A 26,477-nucleotide genomic window follows, 5' to 3' on the forward strand; every position below is an offset into this window, starting at 1 on the left:
GCGAGTTTAGTAACACGTGCTGGCCTTTAGGTAAAAGCACCTCGCTCAAAGCGTTGGTGGCGCTCAAGGAGGTTATAACTATATTTATAGCACATAACATCTTGCGAGAAATTCATAGCCCGACCCCTGTCGAGAAAATGGGGGTAAGCGAAGCTTCTGGCAAGACGACGCTGTCGCAGGCGTTCTGCTTCGTTTGCCCTAAACTCGGGGTCGGCGGCTCTTCGCTGACGTTTTGCCTGGGCTTCGGAAGCCCTCACGCTAGAATCGGCGCGTCGACGACGAGCCTTTCCCCGAGCGAGTTCGTGGTGCCGTTGCTCAAACGCAGCCTGCTCCTCGGTGAAACGCACCACGCGAGCCTTCCCACCCGGTTGCCGAAACTGATCTGAGGCGAGGGAGGCCCGGCGGAGCGTGCGTCAACCTATTTTCCTTCCCTTTCCCCGCGACACACCAAACGACCCTGATGGATCGCGTGCGTCACGTGATCCGGCGCCGGCGCAGCCTTCCCGGCACCTTCTCTTTCTTTCTTTCTTTGTTTCCTTCCTCCTTCTTTCTTTCTTGCCCCTTGCTCATACCCACATATCCCTGGCTCATACCCGCATATCCAGTGTGGGTATGCGCCACACGTGATTTTATTATTAAATGTGAAGCATTTCTTGGCGAACATTTGCTACTTTGACTGTATCTATCTATCTATCTATCTATCTATCTATCTATCTATCTATCTATCTATCTATCTATCTATCTATCTATCTATCTACCCGCCTTGTGGGAATCGATGTTATGCGAAGCAGTGTGCAGGGAGCCTACCAAGTTAACGAAACGACCATGAGAGCACCAAGATCTAGGCGGCTCTTTCATGACCTACATGTCACGCATGTCATGACATTCATGAGTCCCTTTAGCTACACCTAAGAGACCTTAAGGAGAAAGCCTTAGTCATGCTCATGACTATGACTTCGACCATCAACCTTTAGCCCTTTAGTGCCACATTCGAACCCATTCCATTGGTTTTTGAGTGTTAATCTTCTTTCGCTGAGTCATTCTCATTTTTCCTGAGTCATTGTCATGACTATGACTTCTACCGCAATCTTTTAGTGTTTCCTTCACTTAGTGACCACGCCCGAACCCATTTAAGTGGTTTTTGAGTGTTAATATTTTTTCGCTGAGTCATTGTCATTTTTGCTCAGTCATGGTCATGACGATGACTTCTACCATCATCCTTTAGTGATTCCTTCACTTAGTATCCACGTCCGAACCCATTGCAGTGGTTTTTGAGTGTTAATATTTTCGCTGGGTCATTATCGTGACCTACATGACACGCATTTCATGACATTTATGTAATGACCTATCACTTCTGTTCGTCATACACTTCTGTCATACTATGCCAATTTTGGTACCTACCAAGTTAACGAAACTGCCATGAGAGCACAACGACGTAGGCGGCTGTTTCATGACCTTCATGACACGCATGTCATGACATGTTTCATTTATGTTCGTCATATACTCTTGTCATAGTATGCTAATTTTGGTACATACCAAGTTAACGAAACGACCATGAGAGCACAAAGACGTAGGTGGCTAGATAGATAGATAGATACTGTCAAAGTTGCAAATGTTCACCAAGAAATGCTTCGAATTTAAAACGCGGTTGATTTCTCCCGTCCGATTTCGCCCAAGTTCCAGCAGTTTGATCTTTGTCGAACTAACGCTCAGTGATTTCTTGTTTCCTAATGGTGGGGCTTCAACTCGATACGAGGCTCACAGAGCTGTTTTATGGAGATTTTTTCAAACGCGGAACTGACTCTTGTCTTTAGTGCTCATACTTTATCTGTATGTGATGTGCTGTGCCTTCCTCTTCTCTTCCCGTTCTTTTTTAACACGAAAGTGTTTTATGCCGGGGTCCACCAAGACTTCACTGACGTAGTTCCGTCACGGAAATACGTCATAGAACATAATACAAAGAAAGAAACCAGAAGAAAAAGTTCCACAAACATGCAAAATTTGGAAATCGAACCCACGACCTCTCGGGTCCGCGACGATAGATCGCCGAGCGTTTAACCCATTGCGCCACAAACGCATTTGCAGAGAGCTACACAGACGCGCCTTATATATCTAACACTCCTCCGTGTACCCGCGCTCTTGCTCGGGGCGGTGCCGCCGCCTACGAGCAGAAAAGAGAAGTACTGCATTATGACACTAACGCGCACCGACAGTGAACGCTTCGGTGGTCTCAGCACTACGACGCCTCGATGCCAGCATTCGAAGGGACGCTGGCATCAAGAAGCACTACCAACGCCACCTAGTGGCGTTCACCGTACTCAGCACAGCGGAGCGTGGCCTCCGCAATTAGCTCTGAAAATGTTTCTGAAGTTGATCGCGGAGGCTGCAATTACGACGCGCTGTGCCGAACGCCACCTATTCTTTTCTTGGTGCTGTTCCCTTCAAAAAGAAAAGTTCACGTGGTCGTACTCGTTCTCGGGTCGAGCGCTGTGTTCACAGCTTCATATACAGAAATCACGGTGGTAATAATAATTTTGCGTACATTTTCTCCACCTGCCGGCCGAATCCGCATGCGCGTCGCCTTTACAATTAGTTCTCTCAGTGGTGCTGAAGCGGCTTTTCCAATGTACTTCTGAAGTTGCTGCTGAAGGCCCTGTGTAACGCGGATTTCACATTGTTGTACTGCAAGTGATATAATCGACGCGCTGCCGTACGCGCTGCCATTTGACTTGGTCGCATTTCCAGTGACGATTCACTTAGTGCCCTACTAGTGCATTTGAATTGCTTTATAAAGCGGCGCAGTCGTTACGGACACAGCGGCTTACCGCAAAAAACTAATAGTAAGTGAGCCGAAAAGTCTCCGCGTTTGAGTTACGCGAGTGCTTGTGTTTGCTATCGTAACGCGCACCGACAGTGAACGCTTCGGTGGTCTCAGCACTACGGACGCCTCGATACCAGCATTCGAAGGGACGCTGGCATCAAGAAGCACTACCAACGCCACCTAGGTGGCGTTCACCGTACTCAGCACAGCGGAGCGTGGCCTCCGCAATTAGCTCTGAAAATGTTTCTGAAGTTGATCGCGGAGGCTGCAATTACGACGCGCTGTACGCGCTGATTTGACTCGGTGACGATTCAGTTACGTGCTTTGTCTTGCGCGTTGTATTAGTGTGTCAGTTACGTGCTTCGTCTTTCGCGTTGTGCTAGCGTGTGCAGCGTAGTGCAGCTTCCATATGCACGACGGTTGCTCATGGTCATCGACGTTGGTAGTCGTGATGGAGGAGACGTGCCACCAGGCGTCAGCATGGGTGCATCAACGCCTAAGGGCGCTTTAGCCACAAAACACCAATAGACATTATATATCAATGTGCAATAAACATTACACTACTTCTGTGAAGACACGTTTCACTTTCGTGTTCTATACCGATTCCTATATAAGAGGGATCAACCACATTTTTTTCCTTCTCCTCCTCATCAAGCGCGTGGGGTTTGAGCAGGCAATTGATAACATGCTTCTCTTTCTCTACGTGCGGTGTTTGTATGTTTCCATAATTAATAATAGACAATTGGGCAGAAACCAACGGTGAATGAGTGTCGAGAGAGAGAGGGAAGAGCAGGGAGGTTAACCACACGCACGTCCGATTTGCTACCCTGCAGGGAGATGGAGGTGTAGGGGTGATAACAGAGAAAGAAGGGGAGCGAGAAGGAGCACTAGTTTCGTGCACTCGTCGAAGTTAACGTATAATTTCCCTGTAGAACTGCTGAGATATGCTGCTAAAGACACTTATAAGTTAGCTCTATAGATTGTTTGCACTGACGTCATCGTGGCCGCAATGTCGGGTGCGCTACAGCACGCCAAAAAATGCGTAAACAAGTAACGTGACAGCTCGACAAGTGCATCGTTTCGCTGAGCGACAAATCGATAATAGTGATAACCCTGTAGAAATTGGCTGGTCACCGTGGAAAAAAAAACAATGATGGTAAACATGATGATATGGTACACTGACGTCATCGTGGCCCCCCTGTGCGGATACTAGCACGTTGAGAGGCAGCTGCGTACGTGACGTCAAGTGCAAATTGTCTAATGGTTCAGTGCTACGGTTAAGGTCGTGTGTGTGCGGTTTGACGTTAAACTGCCTTAACGGTCAGCCCGCGTTATACAAATTGCGTTAAAACCCTCTGCGAGGATCGTCCGACAAAGCCAACAGGTGTTGGCCTGGTCAAGGTGCTGGCCTGGCCGGCGGGATCGGCGCGATCAGGCCAAGACCTTTGATTACCCGGCCTCGGGAATGGGCCCAGTTTAGTCGACCGGACAACTGACCACGCAATATGTGTGGAACAGCGAAAGAGAGTTTTGATTTAGTAATAATAATAATACTCTGTTCTGGTACATACATCCGAGTTTGTGATTTGCAACTATATATAGACGAGCCATCAGACCCGTGGCCCACTTGCCGACATTCACTCATCGATCACTTCGTTCTCTAGAAGAACAAGAAGAAAGAGGGCATGCGTCGCATGCCCTCCATAATGTTTCGTGCGTGACAGATTTCGGCCGCCACTCTGCAATTTACGCTCGCGAATACCGCGTACACTGCGGCGCACGCAATTTGGGGGCAAAAGGGGGATGAAACGAGCAGACCTTAGCGACCGTTAATGGCCCTCTGCCGTGTCTCGCGACGCTGTCGCTCGGCGACCCCTTTTAATAGCCGCCTCCGCGGAACTGGGATGGCGCGACCGCTGCGCGAGATACGAGATGCATATAGTCGAAAAGCTTTTGTTTTCAAGGGTTCAGCCGCACCTGCAGGCCTGCAGTTGCCGCTTGTTTTTTTTTTTTTTTTTTTTTTTTTTCAGTTGTGCTGTCCAAGCCAACGTTTCCAATCGCATACGTGTGTCGTCTGTTCTACGCGGCCCCGGATATGTATATGGAGAGGAAAGGAACAGTACAAAAGACAATAAAGAACGCTAGAAGGGAATCAAAATACACAAACACAGAGGTCGAACTAGCATTACTGGGGAAATTTGCTGGCTCTCCGACAAGCGTTGGGGAATGTGAAAACATTGCGAAAAGCTTCCGCGCATATGCGTTGCGGAGTATTTTTTTTTTTTTTCGCATCGTTTTGTTCTCTTTAGCGTCAAACTTTGTTCAGGCATTGTAGCGTCGCTTGCGACAAAGTGTGATGCATGGCTTCCAGCCTCTTTTATCCTACCCTCTTAAAAAAACACTGTTTTCACTTTACACCGTTTTGTCTTTCTGGATGCCGTATTCTTGTTGCCTTGTTTTGTATAAAACGCTATGCTGTACTGAAGTTTATGTTGTGACCGGGAAGGCGAAACAAATAAATAAATTGAGCAGTACGTCGAGCGGCTGTCGGGTTCCTCTCCCCCCTTTTCCTTTTCTTTTTCTTCCTGGGATTCGCTCTAGAGATTGAACTTGCGGTACGCCATTTTCGAGTATCAAGTTCGCGTCTAGTCGTTTCATTATTCCGCTGCGAAAAAAAAAAGAAAAAAAAAAAGAAAACGCATGCACGCGCGCACCGGCTGATACGCCAGCAAGTCGTCCTTTGTGAAACGCTGGCTAACAATATGTGGCATTAGAGGGAATGACCAAAATGCTGGTTCCAATTCCTATATACCTAGCTACCAGACAGACCGGCGTTCGGGCACGCGCCACTCCTGATAGCGATCGCCACAACCGATATGGCAGGCGGCACTCGCGTATGGGTTTTTGAACACGTATACCTTGGAGCCGAATTCACAGATTTTCATTCGTAGCGGCTTACTATTGGCCGGTCGCGTTCGCCAAAAGTATGTCCAAAGTTACGATTGACTGTAACGTGCCCTTACGAGGAGTTCTAGCGCAATAACTTTTCTTTTTTTTGTGAATACGAAAAGTAAAAAAAAAAAAAAGAGAGAACAAAGCAGGAACAAAATGATGTGCCTCATAACACGCACAGCCAATGATTCCATATGATTATATGGGATCATGTGGGTTTTACACTATAAGATTGTATACGTTCATATGGGATTATTGGGGTTTTGGGGCATATTTGATTTTCCGATAGGAGGGTCCTGAACTTCGGAACAGAGGTGACTGCATATTTTTACCATTCGGATCAGGGATAATAGCAATAATGTTTTGCCATATGTAATGAGTCGTCTCACAGAACTCTGGGAGGTTCTGGGATTTTCGCCATATAGCGGCTTCGTCACTGTTATCAAGTGCCTTAAGCTCTCCAGGTTCAGCCGAGGTTTTTCTATTCGCAAAGCATGTACGTATAGCGCAAGTTGTAGAGCTGCTTATTTGGAGCCGTTGATGCGATGTACCGTGAATTGGAGAATTAAGGTTCTCGAAACGGTTCGAGAAGAGGGCTTCCGAGGAGCGGTGTGCTGCTGCAGCACTAGAAGTACACTCAATAACACAACACGACCAACCTTCGGTACAATAGGCGTTTTGTTTCACAAGTCCCTATACCAGTGTGTTTTATTGAGCTGTGAATACGGCACATTTGATCGCACCACGTATTCTGAATATGTATACTATCAAAAAAATGAGAAACGACCCTAATCCTTGATTTAGGTGTCTGCTGGTGGCACTCGCACCACGGCGTTGGTGCACCCTGGTATATTGTTTGGGTTATTTTTGTGTTCTTCGTGTGTTAACGTTGTATTATTAAAGTAAAGTACGACGCAGACACAAAGAATGCTGGTGAATTCTTGATGTGAACTACGTAAACTGCACTACACTACATTAGGCCTGGCGTCCTCGTCGTCGGAAACTCGCCGGTACACAACACTTGGCCCGGCGTCCTCGTCGTCTACTTCCATGGCGAACGGAACGGGCGGTAAACCGAACTCGCAGGAGCGAGCGAACGGGACTGGCGGGAAACCGCCGCGCACAGATGAGCGGGCGAGGGAGCGAAGGAGGGCGAGGGCGCGACGCGTAACCCCCTAGCGGACGGCGCACGAAGCGCACCTTACGCGCCCCTCTGCCACTCACGTGAGAGCATTTAACCTGCGCCGGCGCGCGCTAGCGAGCGACGGAGCAGGTGCGCGCCGGGAGAGAAGCGAGAGAGGAGGAAGTCACGTCACCCCTCCGGTGTGTTAGGCAGGCGATCACTCCGTGTCAGGTTGTGTGTAACTCTAATTAGCTTGTTTTTGTTATTGCGATAGCAATTATATGGACACTCCAAAGCAGATTTCTGCCGTCGGCGTCGCCGTCGCCGTGAGGTTCCGTATGACGTCAATGGAGATGAAATCGTCGCCGCGCGCCGCCGAACGCTGTATGTGCGAGTAAAAGGGCGCGAGGGACGCGCGCTTTCACGGCGCTGAGCCGTGCTCCCTCAAGGGCTGCAGAAGATAGCGTCAACCTTTCCCTTTCCTCAAGAACCACTTATCATCATCACGGGGAGTGAACCCACGGCGGAGAACAAACGCGCGTCTCGCGCGGTGCTCCCTTGAGGGCTGCAGAAGTAGGCATCTCTTTCCTCCTTTACAATCACCATATATGTAGAGCAAACGCGCCTTCTTCCGACGCGCGAAAGGCCGTGGGGGGGGGGGGGGGGGGAGGGAGGCGACGTTTAGCTGTGGCACCAAGTGCCTATTTATATCAGAGGCTTCGGCAACAGTCACCAACGCTGCACGCATTTTGTGCGAACGCGGGCAAAACGCCGACGGCGTCGACAACAGTTCTGCGTGTTGCCGGTGCTGCTGCATGTCCAAGTTTATACACCTGATAAAGCTACTATCATTACTCCGTTTGCTCTCTACAAATTTGCTATCGCAATTGATGCTTCGCCTTTCAGGTGAAACTGCGACAACTTTTTTTTAATTAGTAATGAGCGGGTACCCCTGGTTTAAGTGTGACGTCACTGATAACGTCACTTCGGGTCTTGGAGTTTCACGGGAACCTGTACTGATGCGGTGGGTATCTAAAGTGTACGATTGTGTGTTTAGGTGTACGGCAATTAGACTTTCCTTAATTGTTTCTAATTGTTCCTGACACTTAATTAGCTCTTTACTGTATTAAACATTTGCTCTGATTTCATATCTATCATAAACCATAAGTAGAACCATCAATATCTACTTGTTTTTATTTTTACATGATTTATTTTTGATTTCGTCCCAGCTCTGTGACAAACCGGAAGTCGGTCCCTAACCGGAAGTTTCTGCGCAAGAAACAGTGTCACTCGGTGCTCGTGCCACTAATAAATTGAAAGGTGCGACGTGTAATCGCTCTGTAGTTGGTTTCTAAGCATGGTGTAGTGCAGCGGCGTAGCCAGCCAAAAGCGTGGGGAAAGGGGGGGGGGGGTTCCTACTGGGCACGGCCCCCCCGCCCCCTTTCAAATCTTGCTACTGGTGCAATGCCAAGTGTACAGTAGAGAGAAAAAGCCTAACGACCACGATATTATAAAACAAAAATTAATTTCTTCTAGCACAGCCGTGTAACGTGAAGTTGGTCGAGTAGGTGCACTTAGGCTCTATATTTTCAGCTTTCATACCTAGGCTGCGGAGGAAAGACACCTGTGGTCCTCAGACTGTGGCTAGCGACTGTACGTCTTGGAGTTTGAAATAAGGCAGTTGAAGCAGGAAACGGAATTTCTGCTGAGAGTACGTCATATCCTTTATATTATACTTGTTACCTGGTGGCTATGTAGTTATTACTGGTGAGCACGAGGTTACTGGTTCGAATCCCAGAGGCCGCTATCCGACGGAGACAAAATGCAAGAACGCTCTTGTACCTTGCGTTGAACGCACGTTAACGAGCCCCAGCTGCTCAAAATTAATCACGCAGCTTCGGAATGGTCAACCCCATAATTCGATTCACATATTACTTTGTCGAAAAATTAGTCCAGCAATTCATCTTCGTCCTTCATCCTCATCATCCTTTGAACTACAAGGACCTTGATAAGATCTGAAAGTTTTAAAACTTGGTGAGTGTTCTTTAATTTCTGAACATTGGCTTGGTTGATGAGCTCAATAAAATGTTTCTGTCTCCAAAGCAATGTCTCAGCTTCACATTTGCTGATATAAGCCCACCCAAAAGCACCATGTTTTCACAATTTCAGGTGCTTTCCTCCCTCTTTTTCCCCCATTCTTTTTTCCGCCTTATCCCTACAAGGGTGGAAGTTCGGGCGATTTGGTGATATTTCATGGCCGTGTTTTCCGCCGCGCATGAATGGTCTGAATGGAAGAAAAGCACAGAGGAAAGAGCAGCGCTCCTCTTTCTGCGATATATATCACCCGACTACGAGTATACATATCACCACGTATATGTACTCGTAGTTGGGCTGTTTCGGTGCAGAAAGAATGTTCCAGGAACTTCCATCGATGAGTGTTCAATACCCTCAGGACCTAATGCAAACCTTCTTCAACGATGAACAGATATTATAGGGCCGAGCGGACGCTGCCAATCTATAACGTCACCGGTAGGCGTGAACTTCGCAGTGGCGTCGACATTTGTCTTTCGTTTTTGCGGATTATTACCGCGTATGATTGATGATAATGATTACTATATGTGTGTGTGTGTGTGTGTGTGTGTGTGTGTGTGTGTGCGTGCGTGCGTGCGTGCGTGTGTGCGTGTGTGTGTGTGTGTGCGTGCGTGTGTGTGCGTGTGTGCGCGCGTGCGTGCGTGTGCGTGTGTGTGTGTGTGTTTTCGTCTTGTCTGGCTTACCTAGCTTCCGGTCTCGGTAAGTTTATAAGAAGTCTACTTTATACTCCCTACGCTTAACCTAAGGTCTAGGATTTCTCTCAATTTGAAGAGCGAAATCATAAAATTAGTCAAACAGACACAGGCCAACCTAGACGCAGTAAGGGTAAAATCAGACCAATTCAGGCTGGTGCTGGCAAACAAATAGGCAGCTTTAGAACAGGACGATTAAGGCAATATAGAGGTAATGAATGAAACCGTAACTAGGCTGATCTCAGAAGCAGCAATTGAAGTGGGAGGTAAGGCGGCAAGGCAACCAGTAGGTAAGCTCTCCCAAGTAAAAAAGGACCTAATAAAGAAACGACAAAACATGAAAGTGTCAAATTCGAGAGATCAGATAGAATTCGCAGAAATGTCAAAACTGATCAACAAGAAGAAAGTAAGGGATATTCGAAATTATAACGTAGAAAAGATTGAGGAAGTAGTAAAATATGGACGCAGCATGAAATCCGTGAGAAGAAAACTTGGCTATGACAAGGCAAAATCTGTGCACTGAAAGATAAGCAGGGTAATATCATCAGCAATTTCGATGACATACTAAAATCAGTGGAAGACTTTTACACTGACCTGTACAGTACCCAGAGCATCCAAGCTACTTTCATTCGAAGTAGTGATGAACAGGATACAGAGTCTCCTTCTATACCTAGCGATAAAGTTAGAAGGGCCTTGCAAGACATGACCAGGGGGAAATATGCCGGAGACGATGGAATAACAGTCTATTTAATCAAAGATGGAGGAGATATCATGCTTGAAATGCTTGCGGCCCTCTATACGCAATGCCTGACGACTTCAAGTGTACCAGAGAGCTGAAAGAACTCCAACATTATACTAATCCATAAGAAGGGAGACGTTAAAGAATTGAAGAATTATAGACCCATTAGCTTGCTTTCAGTATTGTATAAGATATTCACCAAGATAATTTCCAATAAAATAAGGGCAACACTTGACTTCAGCCAACCAAGAGAACAGGCTGGCTTCAGGAAGGGATATTCTACGATGGTTCATATCCATGTCATCAATCAGGTAAGCGAGAAATCTGCGGAGTACAATCAACCTCTCTATATGGCTTTCAAAGATTATGAAAAGGCATTTGATTCAGTAGAGATACCAGCAGTCATAGAGGCATTGCGTAATCAAGGAGTACAGGAGGCACACGTGAATATCTTAGCAAATATCTACAAGGATTCCACAGCTATCTTGGTTCTCCACAAAAAATTTTTAAAAAAAAGTAGAAAGTTACCGATCAAGAAAGGAGTCCGGCAAGGAGACACAATCTCTCCAATGCTATTCACTGGTTGCTTAGAAGTATACAAGCTCTAGACTGGGAAGGCTTAGGAGTGAGGATCAACGGTGAATTTCTCAGCAACCTTCGGTTTGCAGATGACGTTGTCCTATTCAGCAACAATGGGGACGAATTACAACAAGTGATTCAGGACCTTAACCGAGAAAGTGTAAGAGTTGGGTGGAATATTAATATGCAGAAGGAAAAAATAATGTTCAATAGCCTGGCAAGCGAACAAGAATTCAGGATAGCCAGTCAGCCTCTAGAGTCTGCAAAGGAGTACGTTTATCTAGGTCAATTACTCACAGGGGACCCTGATCATGAGAAAGAAATCTACAGAAGAATAAATTTGGGTTGGAGTGCATACGGCACTCATTACCAAATCCTGACTGGACGCTTACCACTGTCGTTGAAAAAAAAAAGTTTAAAATCATTGCATTCTACCATTGCTAACATATGGGGCAGAAACTTGGAGGTTGACAAAGAAGCTCGAGAACAAGTTAAGGACCGCACAAAGAGCGATGGAACGAAAAATGTTAGGGCTAACGTTAAGAGGCAGGAAGAGAGCGGTGTGGATCAGAGAACAAACGGGGATAGCCGATATTCTAGTTGACATTAAGCGGAAGAAATGAGCTGGGCAGGCCATGTAATGCGTAGGATGGATAACCGGTGTACCAATAGGGTTACAGAATGGATACCAAGGAGAAGGGAAGCGCAGTCGAGGACGGCAGAAAACTAGGTGGAGTGATGAAGTTTGGAAATTTGCAGGCGCAAGGTTGGAATCAGCTAGCGCAACACAGGGGTAATTGGAGATCACAGGGAGAGGCCTTCGTCCTGCAGTGGACATAAATATAGGCTGATGATGATGATGATACCGTGGGTCAGATGTGTTCAAACGTACACTAGCGCATGTATACAGTAATGAAGGAAGTCATTTAAATATACTAACGTACGTACAAGAAAATTTGGATTTTTGGTACAAATCCAGTGAAATCAATGTTTCACTAAATAGCGCACCTACCGAAACGCTTAATATGCAGCGAAATGCAGTCTGTACCAAAAGTTGTTCTTGTGGGAATTCAGGCTCAGTAGATGACTGTACATGGCAACGCCCGTGACGTTTACATTACAGAAGGGCGCAAATTCCTGTTGCGGGGTTGGGGGCTGCTTAGTCATTGTTGTTGCTATAGTTCATCTGTGTTTTCATTCATTGCATTCGGCCATGTGACCACGTGTGCTATTGGGACTGTTGCGAGTTATATGTGTGCAGAAGGCAGCCGCTCTAACTTCCCTATATCATTTTCAGAATGGTTACAACAGACCTTATTCCTATAAGAGTCTTATAAACACGAATTTACGCCGAGAATGTCAAGAATAGGAATACAGACAGAATCGTGTTTCTTAGGTATTTTGCCGCCAGTTATTATATGCGCGAGAATGTAGTTTTATTGTTGCCTCTATATCTAGAGGGAGGCACTTTTCGTTTTCATCTTGTTCTTTTCTTTTGTGCGTGTCAAGGGGGGAGGCCGGTAGTGTGGCGGGGGAGGGGGAGAGGGCGCATTTTGTTCCACCATGCACCAGCTTTATTCTGGTCGGAAAGCGTTGTAACCGGTGTAAGTTGCGCCATTGTAAACGAGGCTTCCGTATGGAAGCCGAAACGTCTTGCTTTTAATGTTCTATTTGGTCCGTCTTTCTTTGTCATGTTTCATCCCGACCAAACGGGCTTCCGTCGAACTCTCGATTACGTTGTAACCGCAATAAGTGCTGCTTCTCCGGGCTTCTCTCAATCATCAGTCGATTTCGGAGGAAGCGGTTTCGCAACTTCTCGTAATCCTTCGGCAATCATAGTGGCCTTGACCGTACCCCGACCCTGTTGTGTACTACTTTTTTTTTTTACTTCTTCTACTTTGGTCCACCCACGCAACCACGAAAATCAGGTACTACAGTGCAGGGCACGCTGCAGTGCCTGCCTGCAACAACGTCGTAGTGTATACCGCGGCTTCCGTTATGGAGGCGGCTATACCCGAAGCCTCGTTGCGTTGCCGTCGTGCAACGCAGACGGAAGCCGTAAAATCGTCGCAGCGCGTGACAGCGCGGGTGGCACTCGACAGCTTTCCGAGCAGCTTACGGCGTCGGTACACAACGGGAGGCGGCAGTTGTATGTGGGGCGGCTGGCTCGTTTCCAGGGCGTCCAAAGGAAAGCGGCTTTGTACGGGCGCCCATAGAGCCTGTCGTTGCTGCAGCTTTGGACGGGCACTTTCCGCGCAAGACCTGATCGTCGCGAAACGGGCGAAGACGGTGGGAAAAAAGAACGGAGTTTTGTCTTCTCGGCGCTCACTTTTTTTTTTTTTTTTTCGGAAGGACCGAACCTCTCCTGTGATAGACGCATCACGAGACGTGTAACCTGCAGGCAATCGCGGACTTGCTTCCCGTAGCATTCATGCCGCTGGGCTGCATCAAGAAGTGCAGAGGCTAATGAACCCGTGCCCTTAATGGACCTCAGAGGGCGACGAAGGTGCTGCGCTACAGTTTTTAAGGGTAGAAAACCTACGTAAAATGGATTTTGCCTGGTTTGGTGTTCGTTGTGGTGCGCCTGATCATGTGCTGTGATAGCTGTGATAGTTCGCGGTGATCGTCGACGGTTGTGATAGTGTATCTGTGCTCCCTCTCTAGTTTCTTTCCTTTATACTACCCCCGTTTCCCAGTGTAGGGTAGCAAACCGGACTTCCCGTTCTAGTTAACCTCTCTGTCTTCCCCCTTTCTTTTCGCCTATCTCTCTCTCTCTCTCTCTCTTATTTGTAAGAGTGGCAGATTTTATTGATTGATTGATTGATTGATTGGCTGGTTGATTTTAACGTCAAAAAGGTAATGCTGGGAAAGACGCCGTGGCGCAGGGCTCCGGAATACATTCGACTACGTGGGCTTCTTTAACGTGCACCTAAATCTAAGTACGCGAGTTTTCTTGCATTTCGCGCCCGTCGAATTGCGGCTGTCGTGTTCGGCAGTCGATCCTGCGATCTCGTGCTCAGCCCCAGTAGCGCATTTGGACGGTCCGCAATAACGTTGGCGACGACACGTGAGCTCGACGTGCGACAGAAGATGCGTTGCTTCGGACGAATGTCGACGGTTTAAATTGGTGCACGAGTTGTGCTACGTAAAGCGCGAACGACCTGCCTAGTGGCGGAGTCGTTGAAGTCGGTATAGGCGAAAACATTGCAGTGCGGTTTCGGCTCTTAGGAGCGAGGACGAGGTGTGCTGTCGATGTAAATTGAAGCGCAAATAAGTGGGAATGAACCAGACTTGAAGAAGAAGTAGCCAATCGACTACAATTACTTCTTTAAAAAAATGTAATTGATTACAGCCACCAATTACTGCCTCACGAAAGTAATTTAGCGATTACTAAAATGTAATCGATTATCTTTATGATACTCTCGTCGCCGAACCTTTATCACAAGTACAGTAAATGACAATCTGGCCTGGCTCTTCCGGTGCGTCCTCTGCAGCCATTCGAATGTTGTTCATCTTCACTTACGATTGCTTACAGTAATGACGCAACGATTGGGTCAGAGTCCTACATTGAAGCGCAGCGCTTCATTGTTTCTGAGATTCGGAGAAGCCGCTTCTGGAAGGGCTAATGAAAAGCTCAAAGACGTGCGTGCCGGATACGATTCCCTAGCATCAACGTCCGAAGTGGCTATCGCTATCAATACATTGCAGCGCCGGTTCAACATGTTGGCCAACATCTGGTGGAGTGTCAAGATGTGGAAACAAGCACTGAGTGCTCGGGTTTGCCTGCAGCTGAACATGCACATTTATGAGGCTGCTGGGCGGGACTCTAGTTCCGACCAAATTCAGCGCTCTATGCTGTAATTGCCTGTCACAGCTATTCTCGTCAGTGAAGTAACTGGTTACCTGTAATTGTTTACTTAAAAATGAGAATTTAATTACAGTAAGCGTTTCTAAGTCAAAGATAGTGATTCATCATTACAATTACCACTGGGAAATGCAATTGCTTACGAGTAATTATTACATGTAATTCGTTACGTACACGTCTGGAATCAACTGGAGTGCGGATTTTGTTTGCGCGTATAAGGTCGTGTTGTGTGCTACGTTTGCGCGATTCATGAAAGCTAGGGCGCCCAGCTTGAATTGGAGATGAATGTGCGAGCCACATCCAGCTTGCGGCCCTTTGTACGCGCAATGCCTCACGACTTCAAGTGTACCAGAGGCTGGAAGAACGCCAACGTTATACTAATCCATAAGAATGGAGACGTTAAAGAATTGAAGAATTATAGACACATTAGCTTGCTTTCAGTATTGCATAAAATATTCACGGAGATAATTTCCAATAGAATCAGGGCAACACTTGACTTCAGTCAACCAAGAGAATAGGTTGGCTTCAGGAAGGGATATTCTACGATGGATCATATCCATGTCATCAGTCAGGTAATCGAGAAATCTACGGAGTACAATCAACCTCTCTATATGGCTTTCATGGATTATGAAAAGGCATTTGATTCAGTAGAGATACCAGCTGACGTACTGGAATTGCGTAATCAAGGAGTACAGGAGGCATACGTGAATATCTTGGGAAATATCTACAACGATTCCACAGCTACCTTGGTTATCCACAAGAAAAGTAGAGAGTTACCTATCAAGAAAGGGGTCAGGCAAGGAGACACAATCTCTCCAATGCTATTCACTGGTTGCTTAGAAGAAGTATACAAGCTCTTAGACTGGGAAGGCTTAGGAGTGAGGATCAACGCCGAATATCTCAGCAACCTTCGGTTTGCAGATGACATTGTCCTATTCAGAAACAATGGGGACGAATTACAGCAAATGATTGAGGACCTTAACCGAGAAAGTGTGAGAGTGGGGTTGAAGATTAAGATGCAGAAGATAAAGATAATGTTCAATAGCCTGGCAAGGGAACAAGCATTCAGGATCGCCAGTCAACCTCTAGAGTCGGTAAATGCGTACGTTTATCTAGGTCAATTACTCACAGGGGACCCCGATCATGAGAAGGCAATTTACAAAAGAATAAAATTAGGTTGGAGTGCATACAGCAGGCATTGCCAAATCCTGACTGGGAGCTTACCACTGTCGTTGAAACGAAAAGTGTACAATCATTGCATTCTACCGGTGCTAACATATGGGGCAGGAACTTGGAGGTTAAAGAATCTCGAGAACCAGTTAAGGACCGCACGAAACGAAAAACTGTTAGGCTGAACTGGCTTGACAGGAAGAGAGCGGTGTGGATCAGAGAACAAACGGGGATAGCCGATATTCTAGTTGCAAAAATGGAGCTGGGCAGGCCATGTAATGCGTATGATGGATAACCGACTGGACCATTAAAGTTACAGAATGAATACCAGGAGAAGGGAAGCGTAGTGGAGGACGGCACAAAACTAGGTGGGTTGATGAAGTTAGGAAATTTGCAGGAGCATGTTGGAATCAGCTAGCGCAAGAGAGGGGTAATTGGAGATCGCAGGGACACAGGGGTAATTCGCAGGGGTAATTGGAAATCGCAGGATCGCAGGGAGATCGCCTTCGTCCTGCAGTGGACATAAATATAGGCTGATGATGATGATGATGAATGTTTGCCGGTGTCCTTGGGGAAGTGAATGTGGACTCTAGTTTACATTTAGTGGGGAATGGGAGGCGTGGGTTAATTGCGAGTTGTGCATATAATTACTATACATTCCTGTTCTCCTTTTTTTTTCCTCGGTGTCCATGGCGAACGTGGCGTCTAGCTTTTGTTTGAGAGAAATAAGGGGCGACTTATGGTGTAGTTCAGGAAACGTTTAAAGTGTGTTAGCATTTGCAGTAAATTACTTATGCAAGTGTTTGAAAACGTTGTCCGGCCGTTATTTGCAAGGCTTTCTAGTTTACATGGGCAACGAATGGAGCTCTGTACATTGAACTTCCAAGGAATCAGGAAAGGGGGGGGGGGGGGGGGGAGGCTGTGATTTTGCAGTAAGTTGTTTATACAAGTGCTCCAGAGCCTTATCCTTGTGTTTTACAAATGACATAGGACGTTTGCACACTGTGTTGGGAGAAGAATAGGTAGTACCGGGTAGTAATGGAGGGCATGTTATGGCTGACGTGCACGCAACACGCTAAAGTGTGTGCGTTATTTACGTTCCTCGCAGTAAGTTAATTATTGCATTGGAAAGTTCCGTACAAGCGTTATACGCATCCCGTGCCTTGGGAAAAGAAAATGTGATAATGATATTAAAATTGCAGGAGATGGAGGCCATGTTATTGGTCATATGCGGACAAAGTATACAAATAAATGTGTTATTTTATTACGGGAATTAGAAGAACAATTGTATACACAAATGCTCGAAAGAAATGACTTCACTGAAATTTGTCCTATGAATCTACAGGGTCACACACACACACGCACGCACAAACACGCACACACAGGCACGCACGTGCGCACGCACGCACGCATATGCATGCCACCGCGGCGCACGAACAGTGAGCGTGAATCGCGGACGCCTCCATGTGCATCACTACCAGCCTCGCAGCTTCTGAGCCATATATGTTTACGTCCTTGTTGCATGCGATTACAAACGGCGTGAGTAGTTCCTTTGTGACAGCGGCACAAACTGGCAGCACAAACTCACGCTTGCCGCATCCGTTTTCTTGCGGCCATCGTCGTGTAAAAACGGAGTTGTGTATCTTCATCAGCTGTATAAACTTGGACATGCAGCAGCACCGGCAACATGCTTCGACGCCGTGGCGTTTTGCCCGCGTTCGCTCAAAATGCGTGCAGCGTTGGTGAGTACCATAAATAGGCACTTGGTGCCGCAGCTAAACGATGCTCGGAAGAAGGCGCGTTTGCTCTACATATATGGTGATTGTAAAGAAGGAAAGAGACCACTTCTGCAGCACTTAAGGAGCGGCGCAGAACGCGCGTTTGTTCTCCGCCGTGCGTTCAGTGAAAGCGCGCGTCCCTCGCTGTACTTCGGCAGGCGGCGACGATTCATCTCCATTGGTACGGAACCTCACGCGACGGCGACGGCGACGCCGACGGCAGAAATCTGCTGGTGTCCATATTTGTATGTAAAAAAATATTGTTGGTTTGTATACCAGTACAGCTCGGCGACAGCTCAGCTCGCTGTACTTTCCTCGGTATGGCTCTTCGAATTTGTTTGTGTTGGTTTGTGCAGCTCGGCTTCAATCTCCGTTGTCTCTCTAAAGAGCGCGGTGAGTGATTTCACAGTGCATGCTCAGATGGAAATGCTTTCGACGTGCTGTGAAGCGTTGGCTATTACTTTGGCGGTGCTGCAGCGTAGACCGTATATCGCGACGGAACTTTCTCTTCACGCGTGGTGCTACCCGAGCCATGTGGAACACACCTGGTTTCCAACATACTCGACTGCACCGCCTGGACCCATCCCTCCGACTACGCATTCCATCTGGACTTCCTCGAATCGAGACAACTGCTCTCTGCCGGCTGTGGCTTGGAGTATCCTTCACGAATGCTTTTGCTTATCGCATCGGAATGGCTGACAGTGCTGCCTGTGATACTTGCGGCAGCGAGGAAACAGTCCAACATATCCTGTGTCATTGTCCCCGCTACAGCTCCCAGAGACAGTCGCTCGTAACGGAGTTAGCACGCCTCGACGACCGGCCGCTTTCTGAGCAGACGATTTTATAATGCCGGCTGATACGGTCTTCACAGCAGAAGGTGACGAGGGCGCTGCTGAAGTTCCTCCGGTCAAGCGACCTGTTTGAACGACTGTGACGCTTTTGAGTTCCTTTGTGTGTTTGTGTGTGCGTGTTTTCTTTTATCTCCCTCTCTAAGTGTGTGCATTTTTCTTTATCTTTCTGTCTCCCCTTACCCCTTCCCCAGTGTAGGGTTGCAAACTGGATATCTACCTTCCGGTTAACCTCCCTGCCTTTCGCATCTCATTTATCTCTCTCTCTTCGCAGTGCGATTTTCATGCTGCCACAATCACGTCAGTATAAATATCACCACAATCACGTCAATCAATATCCTCATCACGTGTCTAACGTCACTCATACCATTCTCCGTTCCGTCGTTCGTTGCGTGACCCTTATCTTATTTGTAAGTTGCTTTGCTTTTGGTGTAAAATGACTGCAATAAAGCAATGGCTTGCCGCCTTTCTTTTTTTAAGTAACATGAGTAGCAGAATACTCTTTTTGTTGTTGTGTGTGTGCAATACAAGGGTGATTCTGTTATATCCTATAATTCTATTATGTACTGCTTCTGCTTTTTAAGGCGAAAGCCTTAGGTGGCTCGTTGTAATGGCTCATACCTGAAAAAAGCGGCGTCTAGTCCAGTGATGCAAAAAAAAAAGTGTAGACGATTGAAATAAAAAAATATCACCATCAGCAATGGCTCATACCCGAAAAAAAGCGGCGTGTACTTCCAGTGAAGCAAAAAATATGATGCAAAAATATCATCATCAAGAATGGATCATACCGGCGTAAGCAAGCAGAAGCAATGGCTGAATATGAATGGAGAAACGAAAGAACGAATGAAAGAAAGATAGAAAGAACGAAAGAACAAAGAATGAAAGAAAGAGAGAACGAAATAAAGAACGAAATAATAAACCATTTAGGTATAGTACATTAGGTTCGCATGTGTCGTTGAGGAGGTCGACTAACAGCGCCAAACGTTTACTTCACACTGCGGCTCGTTATGTCTTGAAAGAAGTCTGACGCCTCCGATTGTATAACTTAATTAATGCATCACCACGTGTACAGCAGGCTTTCGCGTTCACGTGTTACAGGGGCGTAACATGCTGCCGAATTTTTTTTTCGCACTTACCTCGTGTTGTTTGCCGTATAACACTCAACATTGTATTATATCACTGTTCTATAATATTGCAAAGTTATGTAACGTAGCAACAGACTGATTATTTTTTTTTTGCACTATACTCTGAAATTGTGTAAATATTACTCTGACTGTCAGCTAAACGATGGCTTAAAGTTCTCCAAGTGGAACACTTCCACTTTCTTCTTTTTTTCCCTAGCCCTCGCCTTCCCAAAATAATTTGTGGGCGGAATATAAAGTTCGATTTAACTTAATTTTTCACCACCTTCTGTTTTGCGCCTGCAGCCTTCGGCGCGGTCCCGGGACCAACGCGCACGACCCGAGCGGCTACACGTCGCTCCACCACTCGGCGCTCAACGGGCACCGCGAGATCGTCGCCCTGCTGCTGGACCACGAGGCCTCGGCGAACGCGGTGGACGGCCGGGGCTGCACTCCCCTGCACCTGGCCGCCTGGACGGGAAACACGGACGTGGTGCGGCTGCTGCTCGAGAGGGGCCCCTCGCTGGCCGACGCCAACCACGTCAACCAGGAGCGCGAGACGGCGCTGCACTTCGCCGCCCAGTACGGCCACGCGCAGGTATATATGCTGTGCACCTTTCTGTAAATAAGGGCACGCGCTGGCACGATAGCGTATTTGCTGTAACCGTGGCCTCCGAGATCGCAACGGCATCTCGGAGGTCACGCTGTAACCATAAAGTCTCCTACGAAAACGATCGCAGTGCCAGAGTTTCCTCTTAGCGCTGCGATAGTTGAATACTATGGGAATGATGTGTAGTGTGTGACACATCGTGTGCGTCATGCAATGCGTGTATATTGTGGGGTCTCGCACACGCTCTAGGGACAAAGGAACGACAACACAGTAGTGCAAACGATAAAAAGGACATTTATTGCACCTTTCATACGCTAATGTCTGCTAGCCAAATTATTGCCAATGGAATATTCCGATGGGCGCGCGACTGATCGAGGACGCCCGACTCACCGCGACCCGATAGCGAGCGAATATGTTCGCTCCCATGCTGGACACCAACGCCTACTCGCTCGCGTGTACGGTCACGCGAACGGTGGCGCGTTTGAACGAACGTTCGAGGGAGCGTGTCGGCGCATGCGCAGAACGTCCGCGCCGCTCGCGGACCCCAAGCAGGCTGCTTACCGCGCCGCGAACGGCAGCGCCACATTTCCGCTGGCGGCATCGGTGCGCAAGGGGGTCACGCGTGCCCGAAGGAAAGCGCCGCCGGTATTCACACCTCCCCATTCTAGCCACCCTACCCAAGCCAAAGAGGAACATCCTCCTCCCTTTTACACCCGGGTAACCCAGCCGTTTGGTGGCGTTAGCAGCGCAGCACTCGCGCCATCTCTAGTAGTAGTCTGCAACCACCGACCGCCGCCGGCGCAAAGTTACGCAGCGAAGCCGGGTTACAGAAGACGCGTGAGCCATGCTAGGAAAACGACATCAGGGGAGACGTGAGAGTCGAGCATTCCCACAATGTGTCTAGTCGTCGTGCTTACAACGTCAGAAGTTCTTGCGGCGTTATATTTATCACGCTTAGCCCGCCTTTGCTGGCCGAAATTTTTAAGCGCCCGCGTTGTTCTATACGCAAAGGGGACAACAATATTCCGCGGACATGCTTACTAAGTGCGAATTGTTGCACGTACAGCGCAGTATGCAAGTTGTTGAATACGATCAAATTTCGAAGACCCGAATTCGTTCGAAGCCAAAAGGACGAATTTTAGGAATGTGCCGTGCCCATCGTTCCCGCGCGCTGGCTCAACCGCCGTGCTCGCAGCTCCCGTGAACCATTAGCGTCGCATTTCCCTCGAGTAATGTCTGTAGTAAACTCCATCACTGTTACGTCTCCCTCCCTCGAAAGGGAGGTGCTTCTTCTTCTTCTTCTTCTGCTTCTTTAATTATTATTATGCCGTAAAAAGGGCTGTACATAACCGCACACGTGTCCACGCGGCCTCTTCTTTGGCACGTGTTCTTGTCTCGGGTATGCGGGACAGAAAATAGAGAGTGGCGAGTGTCCCGGTGGCGTAGTAATACCCCTGTCAAGCGGGGAAGTTAAGTGCACTTACGGAGAGTGTCACTCGGTTTAAGTGCACTTTGCCCAATCTAAACGTCGCAAGTGGAGTGTCACTCGCTGCAGAGTGTACTCCGGTCGAAGTGCGTTCACGGAACGCACTTTGCTGGCCGAGTGCGTAGCCTCGTCGCCAGCGGTTTCAATGGTATAATATGTAATGCATAAAAAAAGGACACAGAAGTTCATTTTAGTGGTTGAACAGCTCTTCCACACAAATAATAGCCTAAAACGCGTTCATAATCTGTTCAAGCAGGATCAAATGCCGCCTCGTCGCACGCCGCTATGTCGTTCTGGATTGGCTAGGCATTTTTCTTGGCCGGCATTGACTTGCCACACTCTTAAATAAAAAAATATTTTCGTTTTTTGTTGAAAAAACATAGATTAAGTTTGTTTTAATTAATAATACAACGTAAGACAATCACTTTTTAGAAGTACTTTTCTTTTTAATCTACGTTTTCACAAAACGCGCTCGTAGTCTGTCGCCATTTTTTTCCTGCGAGTGCACTACGTTTTCCCATTTAGAACCGCGTAGCCTAAAGTGTCACTCAAGGTCCCGAAGTGCACTCCCCGTAAGTGCACTTAACTTGCCCGCTTGACAGGGGTATAACTTTTGCCTTTCTTGCTGCGGCGTAACGTGATGCATCCGCAAGCACTGTTCACTTCTTAGTGCACGCTATGGCTGTGTCGTTTCGATGAAGATGGCAAGTTATATATTTCGTTTAAACGTACATTTATATTGGTTGTGCGCCGTGCTGCGCGATACGCTTTGCCCATCGGGGTGGCGTAGCGGCTATGGTGTTGCGCTGCTAAGCACGAGGTCGCCGGATCGAATTCAAATCGAGGTATTAATTGGCCCGTAAAACCCCTCAATTCAATTAAATTCGAAGCGCTTTAGAGCGGCTCCTGACGTTTTACGTATTAATGGCGAAGAGGGGAGTACGCCGTAGGTGAAAATATCGCCAAGGGATCTGTGTCTGTCTTGTACGGTACAGGTACAGTGCAAGTGGCAAGAAGGTTTCCTTGTTGTTCTTAGAGGCACATGTCTCTTGCAATCGCCTCCTCTCACTATTTGAGTGCCCTTGACTTTCAACACTACTCAAAAGGAAGAATGAAACAGATGTTCGCGTGGTTCGCTGGCAAATGTGCGTTGCCCGCTCCCCAAGGGAATCTAAACTTCGCGTTCCTGGGCCGGTATTTTGTAGCGATGACTTTAAAGTAATAATGCCTTTTCGCGCTTATCGCGCTTTGTTAGTGGTCAGAGCGACTGTCCGCTCGCGTTATCAACAGGATCAGCCGGCCGTGAGCGGTGGATGATAAGGCTATTCCAAAATAAGTCATAAGACATCGCTACAAAATCGCGGCCCTGTGTGTTCGAAATCGCCGTTGGTGTCAGCAGGAGCGGTGATAAAATACAATGACGCGAGTCCGGAACATCCGGCATCGTACAGCATGAATAGTTCGTCATCCATCAGGAATGGCTCTTGATGATAAAAAGGGTAGCGTTCACGTTTTTTTTTGTCTCTTTTTTGCGTCGTAGTCGGGAAGAATCATAGCTTAGATAATGAATATGTAGTCACTTCGATGCAGGTTGCATCGCCGATGGACTTCAATAGATCCGCTATGAACGAGCCGATTAAGGAAACGCGCCATGTTTCTCTGAATGGACCGAACGAGCGTCGGATCGCAATTGTTAGGGAAAAAGAGGGTGGTGCAGAGAAAAAAAAAGCTGCTTGAAATCGATTAGCGAAAATCCCCGTTTACCTTCCTGTGTTCCACGTCGACCAGCGGAATTCCCCGCCGACCAAATATAGTAGCTTCTAAAGGGAAACCAAAGAAAAATAAATGGTTCTGTGTTAATAAATTACGGTTTCGCAATACCACTAAAGCCGCTCTTTCCGTGAGAGGAAGCCTGGTGAGCCGTAAAACACGCAGAAACTAAATGCGGGTTGCGACGCCGCGTTTAAATTCCGGCACCAGCTTGCTGTGACGACACATAATATTAACGGCGTCTGTTCTGGCCTAGTTAATTTTATCTAGTTAAAACTGGGCTACCGTGCAGTCTAAAGGAACCAAAGACTGAAGTTTGTAAGTTTCTAAAACATTTACTTTGCCATCAGAGGTTCAGTACGAGAAGAGAGATAGAGAAAAGTTTAATGATACTAAATGCAAAGAGGTCGGCCAGGAGGTACATTCCTCTAGCCAGCTACACTGCGTTGGGGGAAAGAAAGAGTGAATAGGCGTATGATGGATGACGATTACGAGAGATATTCCTTGAAATCCGTGACCTCATACTGATGTACCGGCGCTGGTTGTTTAGCGCGGAATTCGTATAATGGAAGCTCGGCGTTCATTTTTTCTCTTCTATAGTAAGTACAACGTGTAACCTCGAAGTTAACGATAATCGGGCGCCCTGTCGCGTCCCGTGGTTTTTCCCAGGTGGTGGCCCTGCTGCTGGCGCACGGAGCCGAGCCCGGGCTGCGCAACGTGCGCGGCGAGAGCCCCCTGGACCTGGCCGCCCAGTACGGTCGGCTGGACAGCGTGGCGCTGCTGGTGGGCGCGCAGGCGCACTCGCTGCAGCGGCTCGCCACGGCGCACCACTCGCCGCTCCACCTGGCGGCGCGCAACGGACACCGGCAGGTGGTGCGCCTCCTCCTCGACCGGGGCTTCCCCGTCAACTGCCGCACGGACAACGGCACCGCCCTGCACGAGGCCGCCACCTTCGGCAAGCTGGACGTCGTCCGGCTCTTGCTCGACTACGGTGCGTTGCTTTTTTTTTGACGTGCACTGTACACAAAGCTGGCTTTCTTCTTCTTTTCGCGGGGGCAGTTTGGCGACCAAGAACAATTAAGTCAAATTCCGGGGTTTTAACTTGCCAGAACTACGATCCGATTATGAGGTACGCCGTAGTGGGAGGGGGTCTCCGGGTTAACTTTTACCAGCTGTGGTTCTTTAACATGCATCCAATGCACGGTACACGAACGTTTTTGTATTCTGCCCCCACGGCTGCCGCCGCCGGGATCGGAACTCGCGACCTCGAGCTCAGCAGCGCAACGCGATAGCCACTGGGCTGCCGCGGCGGCTTTTGCCAATCCAATGGAGACCTGTACGAACACACTTAGTTTTGTGTTATATGACATGGAAAAGGTAGACGTGACAGTCGCGAGGCAACCATGTGCAAGAACATGCGCCTCAGCGTGTTGTCCGCTTATACATGCGCAGCTAGCACTTCGGCTTCATTTGAACCGTGACCGTTGCCGCCTACATGTAGTTGGGCAAAGGCAAACGTGCAGTACAGAGAAGCGCACTTGCTGACTAGGAAAGTGGTCTATTTGTAGTGTGCGTCATTGTAGGGGGTATGCACTGATGCCACCGAGGCCGCAATTTTGTCGTACAATGGTCGCGGCGAAAGGCTACGTCTAAATCTCGATTCGAACCAGCTGCACAGTGGAAGCGGTGAATAGAACAATACGGCGTATTTGACGTCGCGCGATTACTTCCTATAACGAGTTCGGTGCTTGTGACCTGACTCGAAAGCGGCGTTTCCCCAGCAGCGCGGGTGTTACAAGGTGAAGGAGCGAAGTAGTTGGTGCTCCATTGTTCTTCGTAGGACAAAGCACGATCGAGGCGAGGTCGACGCACATTGTCAGCGGGGAAGCAACAATTGTTGGGAGTCACGGTGCATAATGATACGACTTTAGTGTTATGCCGCATGAGCATGTGATCTCGTCACTGCGTTCTCTCTTATTTCGTTCTTTCTCTTTTTATTTCTGTTTCGTTTTCATTTTTTCTTGTAGATTTCGCGTATCACTCACGTCTCTGTCCACTTCCTCTGTTTAAGTATGCGCGTTCGTGCATCTCAGTAAACGCGTTAGAGCTTGCAGCAGCGCTTGTTCGCGTCATTATAGTTCTGCTCTTTCGCTCCACAAAGTGATGTGCCTGCGAAATGACGCATCGGCCACGCATTGACAATTACGAATCTGCATGCCAAAAGTACATCTAATTATAAAAGTATCCGCCTCCATTCCACCCTGTGAAAGTGGATGTACATCGAAGCTATTGCCGTCGTTAGACAAGCGCCACCACCACAAGCGACGTACGCCACGCGCGCAAGCACGTGTGCAGAAGTGCAGCACACATCCTCATTCTCCTAGGCCCTCCACCAAACACAAGTGTGTTATGGAACCAACTGAATCTCTCAAAGCAAAATGCGTCACAAAATTTGTAAAGGATGACTTGCACGCAACCTGCAGACATGGTAGCTTCGGATTGCAATTCGAATATACGAGAAAACATAATTCTGTTACGCGGAAACTCAAAGACAAAGCCGTTTTCCAGCTGCCGTTAAAGGTTTGTCTGAGTGGCCGTGGTCGCCAGGTGGCGGTGCTGTTGCTGGGTGAGCGAGCACCAGAACGAGCCCACGAAAACTACCGACCAACTAGAGGTTAAAGGCTTCGCTGTAAAAAGAAAAAAGAAAAAGAAAAGTAGAAAACGTGGATGATGCTACACCAATTGCATCAGCTAGAATAAAAAAGCCCTCGTCGTTACTTCGTCGCCAACAGTCGTCATCGTGTAGGTGCCGCTGACCCGCAGGGCGCCGTC

At 47.9% G+C, this 26,477-nt stretch overlaps 1 protein-coding gene across 1 annotated transcript in view; it reads left to right on the forward strand.

The window, feature by feature from the left end:
- Positions 1–26,477, forward strand: part of LOC119448781 (ankyrin repeat and SAM domain-containing protein 1A) — a 92,806-nt gene that overhangs the window by 8,773 nt on the left and 57,556 nt on the right. Inside the window, exons 2-3 of the mRNA XM_049666500.1 lie at positions 20,086–20,377; positions 24,315–24,640. Coding sequence (XP_049522457.1) covers positions 20,086–20,377; positions 24,315–24,640 — 618 coding nt within the window. The remainder of the gene's footprint in view (positions 1–20,085; positions 20,378–24,314; positions 24,641–26,477) is intronic.

Source organism: Dermacentor silvarum, chromosome 4, assembly GCF_013339745.2.
Source record: "Dermacentor silvarum isolate Dsil-2018 chromosome 4, BIME_Dsil_1.4, whole genome shotgun sequence".
NCBI classification, from domain to species: Eukaryota; Metazoa; Arthropoda; class Arachnida; order Ixodida; family Ixodidae; genus Dermacentor; species Dermacentor silvarum.